The following is a 20028-nucleotide window of genomic DNA, read 5'->3' as shown; positions in this document are numbered from 1 at the left end:
AAAAAACAAGTGTTTTACAAATTAAGATTAAAAGACAACATATTTTGGCATCAAGAAAAAAAAAAAATCTCAGGAAAGTTCTCTGTTGGTGCAATGCACTGCCCTGTCACAACAAGATGCTTGATCAATACAACAAAGGGGAGTGGGAAAGCTAGACCTACCACAAACAACCTGACAGTATTCAACTATCTAGTATAATATATCATGTGTTATGTGTTTGACAGACAAGCAAGCAGACACCTCTTGTTGTTGTTGTTTTTTTTTTTTTTGTTTTTTTCTCCAGCAGAAGTCGCCACAACAGTCCCGTCTGCTAATGATTGGCAGTATATTTTATGCATTATAACGCGCAACCAAGGCTCAACAACCAACAATTTAACAACACTTACACTCTTTTCACTCACTTCGAACACCGCTGGGAGGACACAGAAGGTGCTCAGACAGACAGCGAAGGTGCTCTTGCCGAGGCTCAACGGGAAAGCCTTGAGGTGTGAAGCCAAGCTGCGCTGACAATGCTAGACATTTTACTTAATTTATTTTTTTATTTTTTTTTTTTATTTTTTTTTTTGATTTGGTTATGGGGGGTTGGCAAGAAACAGAAACCCTTTTCAGGGAAAAGGCCCAAGGGAAAAAAAAAAAAAAAAAAAAAAAACAAACCAAAATTTATATAGATTAACATATACAGTAACAAAAGATAGAAAGGGTATACCAATAGTAAAATAAACAAAGAGTAGTAAAAATAAAACAAATAGTACACAGAGTCAGGAGTGTGGTCAAATAATAAAATAAAATAAAATAAACATTTGAAATTAATTTTCAAAAAAAAAAGCAGTTTTGGTAGCATAGGATATAGCAAGCATAGAAAAAAAAAAATATATAGAGAAGAAAGATTATAATAGAGAAGAGATAATGAAGGAAGAGATTAGGCCGGATGGAGGAGGGGCAAGAGGGGGTTTTGAGCCATGTTTTTTTTTTTGTATCTATTTTTTTTTTTTTTTTTTTTTTTTTTTTTTTGGTGTTAGGTACACTTGAATCTGGAGGAAGTTCTAAGTTTAGTTTATTTTAGATCAAATTAATGAAGTTTACGGGTCTATATTACTTGCCTTTGATCGATCGTGTCATACAACCTATGGAAGGCAAATTTCGATCGTAAAACGAAAATAAAAAAGCAAACCATCTAATAATCTAAAAAAAATAATAAAAAATATTACCACATACAACATACATACAACCTATACACACACACAACACACACATACAACCAACATACAAACCACACACACAAAAACTTACACACAACTACATTTCAACAACTAATAACATACTGGTCATACTCTTGGGGAATAATATCTCTGTACATTGGGAAACTGCAATGGGAGTAACTACTCACAGGCTGGGGCATTAACTTTGAGGCCATGGGCCTACAGACGAAACACTATAGGTGGCTCAGAATCGATCAATAACCCAGAAGAGGGAAGTATCCTCAAGGTTATTTCACTCAGGATATATGGATATTTTGCATCCTTGCCCATATTTCCTTATCACAGGACAGGATTTAGAAGCGATCTGGATGAGCTGATTGTGTTTCCCAAATGTCGGCAAGCTTTAATAATGCCTGGTTTGAGAAAATTGACGCCTGGTGGGAGCAGTGAGGAGCCAATCTTCCAGGTACAGATAGACCTGAATCCCCTGAAGCCTCAGGTGAGCCGTTACTACCGCCATCACTTTGGTGAACACCATGGGGGCTGTGGTGAGACCAAAAAGTAGGGCTCGATATTGGTAATGATCGACTCCTAGCTGGAAGAGGAGGAACCTCCTGGAGCTTCTGTGCATCTTTATGCGATCGTAAGCATCCTGGAGTTCTAACGAGCACATCCAGTCGCTCTCTTGCAACAACGGCATGATGGACTGAAGTGTGACCATCCGAAAATTTTCTTTGGCAACTGACAGGTTCAGGGTAGACAGGTCCAGAATGGGCCTCAAGTACCCCGTTTTCTTTGACACAAAAAAAAAAAAAAAAAAAAACAGGAGTAGAGACCTGATCCGGACTGATCTGAGGTGACAGTTTAGAAAGCTCGTTTTTCTAGCAGCTTGGAAATTTCCTGTGCTTCTGCCTCCCTTTGCATAAGTGGTACATCCGGGAGGTGTCTGGGGTGGGGTGGGGCCACAAAGGGGATACAGTATCCTCTGGATATGATCAGAAGCACCCCGTGGTCTGATGTGACAGACTCCCATACCGCCAGGTGAAGGACAATCATCCCCAGACTGCCTCCAGAATAGAGCAGTAGGGGAATCCCTCAGGGTTGCTGTCTGGGCCTGTCGGAGAAAGGTTCGAGGCCCAAAATTCCTCGGACCCTCTCTGCCTCTGGGCCGGCGTCCATTCTGTCCCCTTCTGCCTCTGAGGGAAGAAGAGCCCTGAGTGTCCCGAAAATACTGTGACTTCCGGAACCACATCTTCTTTTGCTCTCTCTGATTCCCGAAAAGGATCTTTGAGGGTTCGAGAAGCGGATTCCAATGGCAGACAGCGTCTTCCTGTCCTGCTCACTATGGGCTAAAGTCTCTTTGACAATCTTACCAAAGACCGTAGCGCCGTTGTAAGAGGTGTTGGCAAAATACGCCTTGAAAGGTGCAGAAAACAGACTGTCTGAGCCAGGCATTGCACCTCACGGACATGCCAGACCCAGCCGCCCTAGCCGCTCTTTCAGTGGCATGTGACAAGAGTCGCATGGACGTGTTGGAGACTGCTTTCAAAGTGGCCATCCTTGTAAAGAACAAGTCCCTGCCCTACTGCGACATGGACTTGGGGGGAGACTCCACCAGCTCCATGACCAGGTCGCGTTGGGAGTCTCGTGACATGGGCCAGGTAGTTCAGCTCTCTAATGGAAAAGGTCGCTGAAGCATAAACCCGCTTCCCAAAGCAGTCCATCATCCGCCAGACTCTGTCAGGAGGATGAACAAAGGAACTCTCTTGGGCTAGTTTCTTCTTTGTGGCTACTGCTACCACCATAGCATCTACGGGGGAGCCCTTGTTCCATGCTGGCCTATCTAATGGTGGACTCAGGATCTTATCAAGATGTTTAGGGGTTGGTTCCACAGTGTCCAGCTCCTTCCAGGCCCACGAGGTGACCAGGTCCACCAGGGGATCTTCGGGAGGGGACACCCAGGAAGTAGATGGGCCCGTGCCAAAAGCCTCCAGGAACATAGATTAGTCAGAAGGTTTGGGGTGGACCAACCTCCCAGTTGGTGTAGGACTTCCATGATGTCTCCAAAGGAGACATCCTCGGGACGTGACCTGGGGGAACCTTCCCCATCATCCAAATCCATATCCTCGGTGAAGAACTTGGGGGGAGGGGGGTCCAACTCCCTCCTGTTACATGTATGCTTGCAAGGCACATCTCCGGTGGGGCTCTCCGGAAGGAACTCGCAAGCCACTTGTTCCTCAGGGGAAACAAGTCTGGGGATCCTCGAGCACAGGCTGTCCCTCTGGAAAACTGATGGGATGCATTGACAGAGCCGAGGGGGTCGGGGCAGAATCCAAGTGGATAGTCAAGGGACTCAAAGCAGAGGAGAGCATCCTTTCCACCACGTCAAATGCAGAGGGAGAACGAACCTCCTGGGGAGCCAAAACGGAAGCCGCTCTCCCAGGATCGGAAGCAAGAATCGGAGCCGGGCCTGAAGTGGACAGAGCTCCGAGGGAGGGAACTTGGCCCAACAACACTGGAGCCGATGAAAAAAGTTCCACTCCCTAGGATCAGACACCCAGACTCCGGCTCAGACAGCCACTTGGATCAGACATGGTCCAGGCAGTTGGCGTCAAGGAAATAGGTACAGTCAGCGCCGACCACCTGACTAAGGCCATCCACAGATCAGAGTACTCCGAAACTGGTGGACAGATCAGAGAACTAGAAATTGGTGTGAAAAAGACAAGCGAGCTCCCCCCTTCCAGAGGGAGAGGGGGCTGTCAGGACCCCCATCTGGATCAGAGTACGAAAGAACCTCATCATTTTATCCATGTAAACTTCTGACAAGCTTCGTGTGGACCTCGACAAAGCTGCAGACTCAGACCTGGCAGGTCAAGGAACCAAGGCCCTAGACAGAGGATGGGTCTCCTCTGGCTTCGGGGACAATCTCGGAGAATGGAGCCGAGGGGAGTCAGGGATCCTAGCCTGACGTTTGGTGGGAGTAGATAGAAGGTCCGGAGACCTCTTGCATTTCTCTGGTTTAGAAGGATGTTTGTCCTTGTGCTCGCTCTCCTCCTCTCTGCCCCTTTTCCGCTCCACTTCCACAGGCTTAGAGGTGGGAATTTGAATCCCAGCCTGGGAGGGAGGAGAAGCAAGGGCAAGAGAGGAAGGAGAGGTTGTCACAGCAGCCGCTGCGACTGAAGCCGTGGACGAGGCAGCCACCTCAGAAATGGAAAGAAGGCCTTTGAGGGCCAACTTAGCCTTCCTGTCTTTAATAGTGCATGGGTTAAAACCCGCGCAGATAGTATACACTATACTCAAGTGGGCAACGCCCAAACACATCATACACAGAGTGCGGCCATCTGCTGGAGACAATTTATAGCCACACTCAGTGCACCTTTTAAATACAGGCTTTGGGACAGCCATGACTAATCAGGAAAAGCACAATAAAGAGGGGAAAAAAGGTGAAGAAAATAACGTATTTCCCAGTCACACAACCACTCACCACACTCAAGACACACACAACACTGAGGGGGGAGGGGAAGCAATGCAGACTAACAAACTGTCATTAAACTACTTAGAAAACTTTCTAACACACGACGCACCAGCAAGAGGAGGAGAGGGAACCTACACTAAACACCAAGATAGAAAATATTTGCAAAAAAAGTTGCTCGAAAATACAAAAATCCACTTACTAACTCAGAGCTCAGGTGATCACAATGCCACAGGCAAACCATGGCAAACAAGATCTGGGGGTTGGAAGGTAGTGGAGGTGTATTATGGGTAAGGGGAGGTGCTTAGAGCTCAGAGCAGATGCTAGTGAAACTGCCAGCTCAGATCAGATACGGATCCAGTATCCCACAGGCTGAAGACCAAATGAAGTAAACTACTTCAGATTACATTTTCACAGAGAGTACTTAGTGCATAAAAAGCTTCCTACACTAAGTGAAAAGGTCAGGAACTGACTAATTTAAAACTCTGAATGACAATCATGAAGCTGCTTAAGTAACTTATCAGTTTAAAACTTGATATGACATACAGGAAGCTATCTCAACTGGCTGAAAAAAATGAAGCTAAATGGAAGCTCCAACAGCCTTCACTGCTCACTGACCATGGATTTAACTATTACAAGTTGAAAAGCAGCTGCAAATGTCACATTCTGGAAGTGTATACGTGTAAGCTCACACTCAATTTAGAATTCAGAAAACACAGCTAGAAAAAATGTTCAAGAATGAATGCAAATGTTTACTAACTGGTTCAAACAGTGCAGATGAGGAACACTGTTTGCAAACACATTAAATCTTTACATCAATAGCACACAAGCAAGTGAATGAGCTCCATATAAAAAGTACTTACCAAGCTGAAAGAGTTTTGTGAAGAATTTTAAGACTCTGTTACAAAATTTTGCAGAAAGATTTTCATTAGCTGTTGCAATCATGATTTGCACCAATTCTCCACTGCAACAGAGAAAAAAAAGACAAGTATTCCACATAAATAAATGCTGAAATATAAATCAATAGTTAAACATGGGGAAAAAAATCAAGGAAGTGATGAACTGTATATATACCCCATAGTAAGACTATACCTTGGACTGCTACAGTCATTTAACCATAACCTTATAAAATTTTATAGAATCTCTACCATCTTAAACAGCTCCCTGCTATCAGCAGTATACCAATAAAAGAAAACAATTGTCCTCACTAGCTAAACTTCTTGGCACTCTTGTTTCATGTACTGCATGGCAGTATAAGAGAGGCAAAGATTACTGCAACCATCACATAATGACTTGTGGCTGCACAAGGGTACCGAGAGCTGAACCACATTATAATACAGCTGAAAAAGTTGCAAATCTGTTAACTGACATCTGAAGGTTCCCAAACCAAAAAAGTCTTACCATAACGTTCCATCTTTGTTGTTCATCTTCAATCATTCATTACTGATGGGCTCGGAACTGATCCTTGGTAAAGACTCAGCCACTGTATCTAAGTCGCGTTAGCCAAAAAACTCTCCTGCTAAGCTCACCCATAGTGCCTCTCTCCCCATTACCTCAGATCGAGTTTGCATAAGAAAGTAAAAGTGGAGGTTTTTCCTGCTCAGAATACCCTAAACCAGAAAAAGGACCAAATCCAAAAACCTCCAGGAGCCTACTGGAGGGGGATGGTGGGAGGGACATAATGAATGAAGATGAACAACACAGATGGAACGCTATATTAAGATAACTTTTTTATCTGATGTTGTTAATCTTCATTCATTCCTTACTGATGGGACAGAGTCCCTAGCTACCTTGTTTCCTGGAAGGCCCTATGAAGAATATTCCTGAGCACCAGTGAGCCAAAGACAGCTCTCCCCCTGGAGACCAAATCCAATTTATAATGATTAATAAAGGTATGTGGAGAGGCCTGCTGCACAAATATGGTAGACCTACAGTGAAAGGCCACAGAGGTTACCACAGATCTGGTTGAATCCGGTCTAATTTTGTTAGGCAGGGACAATTTACTATGACTGTAAGCAAAACAAATGGAATCTCTTAGCAATTGGGACAAAGTAATCTTGGAAATTGACTCTCCTGTTTTAGGCCCAGAAGGAGAGAGAAAAACCTGGTCGTATTTCCTAAAGGATTTTGTCCTGTCTAGGTAGAACCGTAACTGTGCACATTCATTAAGTGGGGACAGTATTCTCTATTTGAAAAATTAGGAAACAATACTGGTAAGTTGATAGTCTGGTTCATGGTTAACTCGGAAATTACTTTGGGCAGGAAGGAAGGATTAGTCCAAACCGATACTGTCCTTGTGAAAAACTAAATAGGGACGTTTGACACAAGGCCTGAAGTTCAGATATCTTACATGCTGAAGTGATAGCCACCAGACAGAGAGACTTCCACGAGAGAAATTTCATGTCAATTGGCTGCATGTTCAAAGGAATCTTTAGCTAGCACCTGCAACACGAGGGTAAGATTCCAAGTTCAATAGGTTCTCTAATAGGGCGTCTGATGTGAGAAACCACTTTCAGAAAAGTTTTGCAGAGGCGATGAGAAATCAAGGTGGTGTCCCCGAAGCCTTAGTGAAAACTGGAAATAGCAGCCAGGTGAACCCGAATTATAGAAGCTGCTACTCTGGACTGTAACAGACCAGACAGATAATGAAATACATCAGGGCTGAACCAGGATCAATGTTATTATGAATCCATGAACTAAATCTCTTCCATTTATCATTATACAATTTTCTGGTGGAAGGCTTATGAGAAGCAAGAAGAATGTCGCTGACAGGTGAGGAAAGCTTCTTATGCCTGGCAAATAATGGAAGTGGAGGAACCAAGCCACCAGTTTGAGGCTGGAGATGTTTGGGTAAGGTCATCCCTGAGTGTGAGACTGTAATTCCGGAGTTGGATCCAAAATCCATGGTTTTCATACTAGATGAGGCCATAGGATGGGGAACCAAACCTGTCGAGGCCAATAAGTAGCAATGAGGATTACTGTGCTTCTCAACCGAATTGCTTACTTCAAGAAATGCGGGATCAATGGTATCAGGGGGAAAGCATAGAGCGGTCCAAAGGGCCAAGCGTGTGAGCACGTCCCTCAAGGGGGGGGGGGGTTAGGGCAAAGTAGCTTCTGCACTTGTGATTTATGGGTGAGGTAAACAAGTCGCAGCAAGGCTAGCCCCAGCAATCGAAAATCAAAGCCACTGCAGGATTGAGGGACCACTTTTATATGTAGGAGAATGCACATGCTCAACTTGTCTGCAATTAAGCTGAAATCCCCAGGAATGTGCTTGGCTAATAGAAAGCGGTTGGAAGCTATCGCCCACTGCCAAATTCTAATGGTATCCTGGCACAGAGAATAGGATTGGGTTCCCCCTAGTTTGTAGATGTACCAGACCACTGACATGTCAGTCTGAATAGCAACAGTTCCTGACGGGAGGGCGTGGTGGAATGCTTGCAACACTGAAGCACTGCCAATACTTCTAGGACATTGATATGCAAATTGGCCTCTGCTGATGACCAAGTGCCTTGGACAGTCTCACCCTGAAAATGCCCCCCCCCTCAACCCGGTAAGGGAAGCATTTGTGGTCACTGTGGCCTTGGGCTGCAGGGGAGAAATAGGGTCGGCTCCATAGAAATATATCTGGCTGCATCCAGCAAAGCCTTTCTTGCATACATTCGTTAAACGAATGTGGAAAGATAATGGGTGAGTTAACATTGACCACTGTGTTAATAGGAGCCACTGAAGTATTCTCATATGTACTCTAGTTAACAGGACAATTGTTATTGCTGACGCCATCGATCCCAAGATTTGAAGGACTGCCTTGGCGGGCACTTCGTCTCGGGATAGTATGGCTCTGCTCTGAGAAGCAAGTCTTTCCAATCTGTGATGAAGGGAGACCGTGCAATATAGTGTGTTCAGCATTGTCCCTATGAATTCCAAGGATTGGGCCGGGGTCAGCTAACGCTTGTCCATAGTTATAAAAATCCCTAAATGCTGTGCCTGTTGTAGAGTGTATATTTGTGACATTATCTGTAGATGCTTGGTGGGAGCGGTGAGGAGCCAACTATCCAAATATGGAAACAACCGGAATCCCTGCAGCCTCAGGTGAGCTGCTACCACTCATGCATTTGGTTAACACTCTGGGGGCTGCAGAGAGGCCAAAGGCAGTGTGTGAAACTGGTAATGATTGGCTCCCAAACGGAAGCAGAGGAATCTTTTGGATCTCGTCATCTTTATGTGGTAATAAGCATCCCGAAGATTTATAGAGCAAATCCAAACATCTTCCTCCAGGAAAGGCAGGATAGTCTGAACTGAGACCATCCGGAATTTTGTCTGCTTAAACTTGATTAAGATACTGAGGTCCAAAATGCATCTCTAGTACCCGTCCTTAGTGGCACTAAAAATAACCTGGAGTAGAACCCGGATCCTATCTGGGCTGGTGGGACTATTTGGATGACTTTTTTTGAAGCAGCTTTAGAATTTCTTGAGCTGCAGATTCCATTTGACTAGGTGGAACGTCGAGAATATATTTTGGAGATTTGAAGCAAAAGCTGAAGGGGATGTGATAACCTCTGGTAATAATCTGCTGCACCAAAGAGTCTGAGGTGATATTTTGTCAGGCATGTTGGTGCAGTGAGAAACATCCCCCAACTGCTTCCAGAGGAAAGCAATCGGGCCGCACTTAAAGGACCACTACGGGCAAATGATGAAGAAAACATATATTTTTTTATCTTGCCATGATTTACTACACCTCCCAAAGCTGCCTTCAGCAAAATAAGTACTCATTCCTAATTTTATCTTGTTTTTACTCTTGTCTGCCCTCATGGGGGCAGACATGGCGATTCCTTTGGAAAGCTAAATCTGTCCTAAAATGCAGACTGTGAGGACAAATAGCCCTACCAATTTGTTGTCAGAATAGACTTCCATTCACTTACAATGAAACTCCTGAAAAAAACTGCCAAGTTTGAGAGTCTGCAGCTCATGTGTCATTGACTGGTATGCAGGAGCGGCCTTAGGTCTACACCAAATAAATAATGGAAAAGTGTCCCTGGTAGAACAGTGCCCTAGGCGGCCGAGTTTTACAAATGTTGTTCCTACTGATGTACTACACATTCACTGAAAGAAACTTGCAAAAGTGTCAATAAATTACTGAGATAAAAAAGACTTTTCACAAGGAGCAGTTTTGCAAGTTTCAGTTCCTGGCCAGGTTACTCCTCCCATCTCCCCTCCTTCAGTGGGCTACAGTCTCACATTTCCAGCTTTGCTAGATTCAACTATTTAGTCAGCTTTGCATGACAATAGAAATAAAAAAATAGTCTTTTGTGCCACTAAAATTGCTCCCTTGTACGTTTCTTCATTTCTGAATAGCAATTCCCAAGAATAAAAAACATTAGCAAACTCATCAGTCCAGAGTTTAGGCTAGTCTATCCATTTTTTAAAATGTGCACAGTAAAATATTCAACTTGTAATGCATTTTGGCTGCTGACATGGTTATCTTTACGTAGTTATTCTCTTATAGTATAACCTGAACTTAAGATATTTAATGATACATTTTACAATTCTCAGTTTCTTAACAATGACCTCCCAAGCCTCTGATGTGACCTAATACTTTCTTACTATTGCTTTATGTAGTTTGTCTTAGTTGTATATTTGTAGTGTGTTTCTCATCCTCTCAGCAACAAACTTCTGGAGAAGAATATACTTGTATAGAAAGAGTACCAGCAGCCGTAGCAGTGATACCACACTCCAAAACAATGCACTCAAACATAGTACTGACAAACATAAGGGAATGTATATGTTTGAATCAAGCAGGGATGAAATTGCTAGGGACTTCGCTGAGCAAAATTTTACTCAATTTCTCCATTTCATAACGCATAACATTGTGTCTGGGGCTAACCAGGGGGCATATTTAGTTTTAATTCTTGTTGTTCTGGAGGGGGCATGATGATTGCGGGTGTTTAAGAAGGTAGTATTGAAATATAGTACAGCTTCATCAAGAGGTAGGTTTTTAAGGGGGGCCCAGTTGCACATTTTTATGTCATTTATAAAGTTGAAGCAGTTAATGTTTTTTGTTTCTAATTAGGCATGTAGACATTTGGGTCAGTTGTGGTGATTTTGATCTGAGTAAGAATGTGGCTTGGTAACTACTTGGTGTCTGGTAGACATCCTGCTAGGGATATCAGTGATGGCTGGGATACGAGTATCCAATCTAGAGTGGATTGATGTTTGGTTCTCTTGTCTGTTCTTGTGGGGAGAAGTGACGAGTTGGGTTAGGCATGTAGGTTAATATGGGAGAGTGGCTTATGACTGGAACAGTTTTGCCAGTCAGTATTAAGGTTTCCTAATACTATGCCTTCCTAGGGGAGGGAGTTAGATATCCATTCTAGGAGTTTTTCTGTAATGGGGATATTGTTGCCTGGAGGGATGTAGCATTTTATGATGTTGATGCGTTTATTATCATTAAGTTTTAGTTTTGTTAGAGTGAGTTCAACTTTATGAGGTCTAGGTTTGTTATGTCTACTTTTCTCAAGAATGATGTGAGATTTGTACACTACAGCAACACCCCCCCACCTTTTCACCTATTCTATCACTATGAATTATATTGTAACCAGGTGGAGTGATTTCATTGTTGTGGTTGCCTGGTTTAAGCCAAGTCTCTGTTAGTAAGACAATCACAGGTTGATAAAAGGAGAGTAGTGCATGAAGGTCGTGGACTTTTAGTATACTTAACATTTAAATTTAAAATGAGGAGCGTGGATTTGTCTCGGTGGAGTAGGGTATCATTCAGGTTGAGGGTTGGGGCTCCTAGATTTTCAAGGCCTGGGTTTGGGTGTATATCACCGCAGCTAATGAGTTAGGTTCTGAGGTAAAAATAGAGAGAGTAGTTTGCTTAGGGTCTTAAAGTTCTTTATAGTTGTTTGAGACTGGTAGTGTAATGGCTGTGATCTGTGTGCATCTTTTCTCATCCGTTACTTAAGCAATATATGAGAGGGGCGAAGAATATAAGGCCTCCTTTAAGAGCAACAGTTCCCACTTGGGATCTCAACTTTCTTTTGGAAAAGTTAACTATCTCCTTTTGAACCTGCAGCTTCCACAAATTTAAAGTTTTTATCATGGAAAACTGCTTTTCTTTTAGCCATTACCTCTGCCAGAAGAGTTTCGGAATTGCAAGCTCTCATGGCTAAACCCTTTATTATTTTTCATCAGGACAGAGTGTCCCCGAGGACTAATCCCATCTTTATGCCCAAGGTGGTTTCGAAAGTAGCCTTGAATCAGACTATTCATTTGCCTACCTTTTATCCTAATCCTCAAAGTGAAGAGGAATGTATTTTGCATTCTTTAGATATACACAGGCAGCTTCGTTTTTACCTGGACAGGACCAAGATTTTCAGAAAATTGGACCAATTGTTTGTGGTTTATGCTTCTACCTCACAGGGGAGAGCAATCGCTAAGCACACTACTTCTAAGTGGATTGCCCACTGCAACAAGTTCTATTACTCTTATCATGGTAAGCCTGTTCCTGTTAATGTCAGAACACATTCTACCAGAGCTACTGCCACTTTCACAGCTTTTCTCAGTGGAGCTCCTACCAAGGAGATCTTAGAAGCTGCAACTTGGAGTTCTGTGCATACTTTTTCTAAGCACTACAATCTCCCTATCTATTCTAAATCTAGGGCAGGTTTTGCCTCTGCAATCCTGCAGGGTTTTGTGGCCTTCTGTTCCTTCTCCATCCACCCTTTCTTAGCTTTGGGATTCAACCCTACAGTAATGACGAACAGTGAACCATGAAGAACATAGTACAGTTGTGTACTTTTACCATAAATGTAGATGTTAGAGTATGTTCACTGTTACAGTCTGGGTTACCCTCCCTCCTGTCCCCTCTTTTGTTGTTCTTTGAGTGCTGTCTGTGTCTCCTTGACATTTCTTTTTTCTCCGAGGTATTTTTGCTGGTGATATTTGGGAATGTTCAGGTTTAGGTTTGCTTATTCTTTTTGATTAAGCTTTTGGCCTTTATTTTTGGGCACCTGCCATCCGGGGCAAGAAAAAATGGGGAAAATGGTATCAGCTGAGGTCTTTTTATACCCCTGGCACACTGACGTCAGGGCAGGAGCGACTTCAGCCGACGTCGGACACGACTTTGGGACTCTGGCCGATCTAGGGCTGCTGCCAGCAGGAAGAACCCTACAGTAATGACTAACAGTGAACATACTCTAACATCTACATTTATGGCAAGAGTATACAACTGTACTTTATTGTTGGCTTGCAATAACTGTAGGGAGAAACCGGACCGCAGCAATGGTTTTATCTGGCAATGTTGCAGTTGCAGGGGGGGGGGGGGGCGAGCTGCGATGACGCAGGTAGACCAAGTGTGCTATGCAGACATGTCTGGTAGGTATTCTTATTAAAAAGTGTTATTCTTGGCTTGCAATAACGGTAGGGAGAAACCGGACAAAGCAGTGGCTTTATCTGGCAATGTTGCAGTTGCTGGGGGGGTGGGGGTGATGATGCAGGTAGACCAAGTGCACTATGCAGACTTGACTGGTAGGTATCTTTATTAAAAAGTGTTACTCTTGGCTTGCAATAACTGAAGGGAGAAACCGTAGCAGTTGTGTGGGTGTGGGTTGCTGTTTGTGGAAGGTGAAGGTGTGCCTTTGTAAGTGTGGTGCGAATGTTATGCATTATGAAATGGATAAATTAAGAGTAAAACTTTGCTCAGGGAAGTCCCTAGCAATTTCATCACTGCTTGATTCAGACATATACATTCCCTTGTGTTTGTCAGTACTATGTTTGAGTGCATTGTTTTGGAGTGTGGTATCACTGCTACAGCTGCTGGTACTCTTTCAAAAAAAGTATATGCTTCTCCAGGAGTCTGTTGCTGAGAGGATGAGAAACACACTACAAGTATACAACTAAGACAAACTACATAAAGCAATAGTAAGAAAGTACTAGGTCACATCAGAGGCTTGGGAGGTCATTGTTAAGAAACTGAGAATTGTTGTAAAATTTATCATTAAATACCATAAGTTCAGGTTATACTATAAGTGAATAACTATGTAAAGATAACCATGTCAGCAGCCAAAATGCATTACAAGTTGAATATTTTACTGTGCACATTTTAAAAAATGGACAGACTAGCCTAAACTCTGGACTGATGAGTTTGCTTTTTTTTTATTCTTGGGAATTGCTATTCAGAAGTGAAGAGACATACAAGGAAACAGTTTTAGTGGCACACCAGGCTATTTTTTTTTTATTTCTATGGTCATGCAAAGCTAACTAAATAGTTGAATCTAGCAAAACTGGAAATGTGAGACTGTAGCCCACTGAAGGAGGGGAGATGGGAGGAGTAACCTGGCCAGGAACTGAAACTTGCAAAACTGCTCCTTGTGAAAAGTCTTTTTTTATCTCAGTAATTTGTTGACACTTTTGCAAGTTTCTTTCAGTGAATGTGTAGTACATCAGTAGGAACAACATTTGTAAAACTCAGCACATACCAGTCAATGACACATGAGCTGCAGACTCTCAAACTTGGCAGTTTTTTTCAGGAGTTCCATTGTAAGTGAATGGAAGTCTAGTCTGACAACAAATGGTAGGGCTATTTGTCCTCACAGTCTGCATTATAGGACAGATTTAGCTTTCCAAAGGAATCGCCATGTCTGCCCCCATGAGGGCAGACAAGAGTAAAAACAAAATAAAATTAGGAATGAGTACTTATTTTGCTGAAGACAGCTTTGGGAGGTGTAGTAAATCATGGCAAGATAAAAAATATATGTTTTCTGCATCATTTGCCCGTAGTGGTCCACACTCGTAGGGCTGACCAGAGAAAGAATCTGTGGACCCCTGACTGCACAGACCCCCCCCGCCCCAAAAGGGGCATCTTCCCTTAGAGTTACCCCCTCTGCCCTGTGGGGTATGCTCACCACGTGTGTCATGAAAAAAAACCCTGGAACTTCTTGGGCCACATTTGCCCACTCCTCTGATTCCTAGCAAAGTACCACTGGGAATTGGAAAAACTTTCACCTACAGCAGACAGGGTCTTCCCATCCTGCTCACACCTGGTTAGCGAGTCTTTCACTTTGGATCCAAAAATGGGAGGAAGGCTCGACTTGGAGCGTCCAGGAATTAAGCCTTGAAAGGGTCCGTGAAGTTGCAGAGGTACATCCAGGCGTGACGTCTCAGGACAACGCCTGCTCCCGCTGATCTTACCACCCCTTTGGTTGCATGGGAGACCAACCTCATGGATGAGTTAGAAATGGATTCTATGGTTGCGAGCTGCGAGCCCACCTTATCCCGGAACTAGTCAGTTACAGCTCTTGCTAGTGTTTCAGAGAGTTCCATGATGAGATCTCTCTGGAGCCTAGAGAAATGTGCCAGATAATTCAACGACCAAATACGAAAGGTCGAAGAGGCGAATACAGATGTTCCTACCTAGTCTGTCCAACACCCGGAACCCCTTGTTCAGGGGAATTAACAGTGAGGCTCTCCTTAGCAAGCTCGCTTTGTTGCCGCCACAACCACCATAGCATCCACAGGCAATCCTTTAGACCAATGAGAGCTATCTTCGGGGGGGGGGGACATAAGAATTTATCCGGTCTGCAGGGGATAGGCTCAATGGAGTCAGGCTTTTGAGAGGCTCGCTGCACACGACGAGCAGGACAAATTCAATGACAGGCAGAGTCACCCAAGCAGGAGCGGGTTGACCACAAAAGGCCTGCAAGAACTCCGACTCCTCAGGGGATGGGTTTGAAGACTTCCAATCTCCTCACTGTTTCAAACTTTCAAGGATGTCTCCAAAGGAGACGCCTTCAGGAAAAGTTTTTGGGGACCCTTCTCCCTCATTACAGTCCATGTCTTCCGTGACACTCTTCTGGGGAGTCTGTGTGCTTTCTCTTGCATGTTCTCTTCTTTGGAACATCCTCAGCGAGGGCTTCCGAAGATGACTCAGGAGACAGGGTGCCCTTTTCAAGGGTATCTTGATGCTCCCATACCTGGTGTTCTGAAGGGCAGACTGTCAACTACGGCCTAGAAGGAATGTACGTATGGTGTTCCAATGCCTGCAGGGCCAGCTGAGTGTCAGCAGAGGCCATCGCCTGAATAGCAGGTCCGCCTGATGAGGGAAGGGAGCCCGGAACAGAGAGGGACAACCTCGGAACTGGGGACACATCCCGCTCCACAGCCAGAAGAGGAACCTCGAAGGGACTCTGTGCCACCACGGCCATGCCCGGCTAGGACCCTCGATGCCGATGGGCCAGTCACGACTCCAAGGATGGCTCAGCTCCAGAGGAGTATACGTCCATAGGGAGATCAGTCCCACAGACAAGGATGCCGCTGGAATGGTGACAGCTGGAACAGGAAAAGGCATTGGAGCAAAGGGCTTCGGACTCAGAGGTCGAAGGAGGAGTACAAGATGGAGTCTGTGGAGAGAACTCCACTGTTCCAAATAGGATAGAGGGTTTACTAAGGAAAGACAACCCCTTGTCTGTCAAGAGTTGATCCACAAGTCTGACCACATCTAGTTTTGACAGGCTCCTGGAGGATCTGGTGGATATCCCCGACAGGGAGACTGGACATTCCAAATAGGGCTACAAGGCTGCCCTGAGAACAGATCCATTGACGGGGAGTATATGGTCCATGGTGTGGGCTCTCCCTTTGACATGGAGGTCGATGGACCTGTAGAAAATGTAGTATGGAGGGGGGAAGTGACTGACCAGAATTGGAGATTCTACTGTTTGGGTTGAAGGGAGAATCTGGACAGGTGTAGTCATGGTCGGTACCGTGGTAAACCGGAGCAGTGGTAGTCGTTACTGAAAAGGGCTCAGACCTCGGTTCAGAAGTCGCCACAGAAGTAAGGGACTCAAGTCCCAGTGCCGATGTAGGAGGCGGCAGTTTAGCAGTCAGCAGTTTAGCAGTCATAATCAGGGTCAGTTCCACCGTCGGTACAGAGGTAGGGGTTTTGAACCCTGGAGCCGAGGGAAATGAAGATAATTTTGGTACTTTAGGTCTAGGCTCTAAAGACTCAGATCCTGGATCTTTAGGAGAAGAGGGAACCAAATGGCTCCTCCTCTTATGATCTTTTATGAGAGGGGGAGAACCCTCCAAATGCAGAAAGAGCCTCTGAGAAAGGAGATCTGAGTAGTCCATCAACAATGAGTTTGTTGCGTCTCTCTGAGAGTACGAGTACTAAGGCCCGCACAACTACAAAGAGGCTGAACAGTCAGATGAGATGCATTCAAAACAAACACAAGAGGAATGTGCGTATGAATTCAACATTATGCGGGCACACACTGGTCACAAGGTTTGAACACAGTGGTCCCTATCTTGTCCACCATAACCACACAAGATAAAAAGTACAGTTGTGCATACTTATCATAAATGTAGATGTTAGAGTGTATTTACTGCTGCAGTCATTACACTTGGGGTTATCCTGCTGGCAGGCAACCCTCAGTTAGCCTGAATTCCAAAGTCTAGGTCCGGCATCGGTTGCTGTCGCCTCTTCCCTGACGTCCGTGCATCAGGGGTATAAAAGATGCAGCCAACGCCATTTTCCTCAGTTTTTCTTGTCCCAGATGTCAGGTGCCCCCAAAAGGGTAGGCTAAAAATATGTCAATAAAACATGCATGCACCAAAATATATGTAGTGTATAGGAGCTAGCAAGTTAGGCTGGTGCACGGCAAGAGCACTTAGACCCAAAATCAGAAAAAAGGCCAGCACCAAGGAAGGTTCAAAAGTAGTTTAATAAAACTGAAACTAGACCTGTTTCAGCAGCAAGGCTTTCATCAGTAGTATAGTCAGCAAAAAGCACTTAGTCATCATATTGTCATGGATCTCAGTAAATTGTTATCTGGTTTATGCTCCGACAAGGATGACTTAAAAATTTTTGGCATAGGAACTGAACATACAGAAAAGGTGGATTTGGTAATCATGGATCCAGTTGGCCACGGTTGAAAACTTATTCTTTCAATTAGGTAAACAAATTAAGATGCTTAGAACAAACATTTGGCACAGTAAATTGTTTAAAGCTTACCAAATACAGAATATATCCCCTAGAGGATTGAGATGTAAAATCCAACCACTAGTGGGCACACCGGATGAAACTCTGTTGAAAGATTGGCAACAAGCACAACAGGAGGCTGCCATGATTAAAGTTAACATTTTGGCCTCTTTCTATGAGAGAACAATACAGTAATATTATTGAAGTAGAAAAACATGTAACAACCTGAAGCGGTTTGAACATGAGGCTAGTTTTCAGGGTTGTCTTGGCAAATTATCTAAAGAAATCTCTATTTTGGAAAATAACCTTAAGAAAAAGAAATTGCATAAATTTGCCGGGATAAGGAAGATTATGATAGGGGCAAACAATTTGATTCACAAAGGGGTGTGAGGTTTGCTCATGGTACCAAGAATGCTTCATTTATGCAAAAAGACCAAGGTCTATTTTAAAAAGACTGGGCCTAGCTTTATTACCTCTGGTGAGGATTCTTGACTACTGATACTGAGACACCTAATATTGGTGTTTCTCCAAATGCTAAAAGGGGTGAAGGACTGAGGTCCTTTAGGGGAAAAACACAGGGCAGGAAGGAAACACAGAGGTCAAAACTTAGAAGAGCTCTTCATGTCGATAGTGAAGTAAATCATTCATGTACTAATGTTTTAAATATTTCAAGTCATATTTTGACTGATGATCAATATTCCCTTCTTAATAAAGGCCTTGGTTTCATACCTGTTTTTTTCACTGATGAAAGTATTTTGGTTTCTGATACAATGGATTTTTGTAGGAAACTTAACTTGAAATTATTTTTTCAACAACAAGATCAAACTGACAATGCTCAAAGATCATCTGTTTTTAGATTTCACAAATCTACATTTAACCCTCCCATGGATAAACATGTTGCTGTTTTCCAGCAGGCGGTTATAAAGGATATACACTTCAATTTGGGTTCTGTTGACACTATAAAGCATAACATGTCTAGGAAGGAACAAATAGCACTCACACAACTCAGAAACAATACGGATATTGTTATTATTTCTGCCGACAAGTGCGGTGGTGGTGATGGATACTGAGTATTATATGAATGAAGGTCTTAGACAACTTTCCAACCATCATCATTACATGAAGATGGAGATTGATCCGACTCAGGTTTTGCCTTGGAAATTAATGAATTTTTGGAAAAGGCTGTAGAATCTGGAATTATCTCTGATAAAACCAAAACTCATTTGACGGTTAAGGATCCGGAAACAACAACTTTATCTACTTCCTAAGATTCATAAGTCCATTGATCAGCCACCAGGCAGACCGATTGTATCTGGCATTGGGTCACTCACTGAACCCTTGTCTGTTTTTCTAACTGAAAATTGAAACCACTGTTAACATGTGTTAGAGCAAGAATCAAGGACACGACTGAATTTTTGCAGATAGTCTCCGAGTCTCAATTGGACCCTGAATGGCTTATGTGTACCCTTGATGTATCCTCGCTTTATACCAGCATCCCTCATTGGGCGGTATTAATGCCTTGGAATACTGGCTAAATAAAACCAATTTATACCCAGGGATGAACACCTTATTGTTGTGTATGGCTGAACACATTCTAACTAAAATGTTTTTATTTCCAACAAAACTGCTATTGGCAACTACAGGTGCTATGGGTGCATCCTTTGCACCCATCTATGCTGATCTTTTATGGGCTACATGGAAGATATGATTTTATATGACCCTTTGCACAACATGTATCTACCTGAGATTGATATATGGAGAAGATACCTGGACGACTGTTGGCTTATATGGAAAGGAGGTGAGGAATACCTCCAGGAATTTATTCAACATTTGAATGGGAACATCTAGGTATCAATTCACTGTGGAATATAATAGGAGTGCAATCAGTTATTTGGATGTCAATTTAATTCGACAGGAGGATAACACTCTTAGAACGTCCGCACAGAAAATTCTCACAATATAATACCCTTCTACATGCTGATAGTTTTCATCCGAAACATATTATTCGAACATACGAAATCACAGTTTGTGCGGATGAAAAGGATTTGTTCCTCAGTGGATGATCTTCAGAGTCATCAAATGGATCTAACCAAGAGATTTTGTCCAGAGGTTATTCCACTGCACTATTGAGTCAGCAGTCCAATTTAGTAATGCTAAATCCAGGATTCTCTTCTCCAATACAATACTAAAACTCATAATGAGGAATCAGATGTATGTAGATTTGTCACCACTTATGGCAGGAATAGTGCCAATTTAGTAAATATTATTAATACTCACTGGAATATATTGAATTCTCATCCATTGTTGGAAGATTATCTCGGAGAACGATGTTATTTTTTCCTATAGGAAAGGCAAAACTTTAGGGAATCTATTTTCACTAT

The 20028-nt window shown here is 43.3% G+C and overlaps 1 protein-coding gene across 1 annotated transcript in view; it reads right to left on the bottom strand.

The window, feature by feature from the left end:
- UBR4 (ubiquitin protein ligase E3 component n-recognin 4) overlaps positions 1-20028 on the bottom strand; it is a 3959899-nt gene that overhangs the window by 2917952 nt on the left and 1021919 nt on the right. Inside the window, 1 exon segment of the mRNA XM_044087073.1 lies at positions 5535-5635. Coding sequence (XP_043943008.1) covers positions 5535-5635 — 101 coding nt within the window.

The sequence above is a fragment of the Protopterus annectens genome, chromosome 1.part1 (genome assembly GCF_019279795.1).
Source record: "Protopterus annectens isolate FY-2018-M chromosome 1.part1, PAN1.0, whole genome shotgun sequence".
Lineage (NCBI taxonomy): Eukaryota > Metazoa > Chordata > Ceratodontiformes > Protopteridae > Protopterus > Protopterus annectens.
Note: the sequence above shows the minus strand (reverse complement) of the source record. Positions and strands in the feature narration are given on the sequence as shown.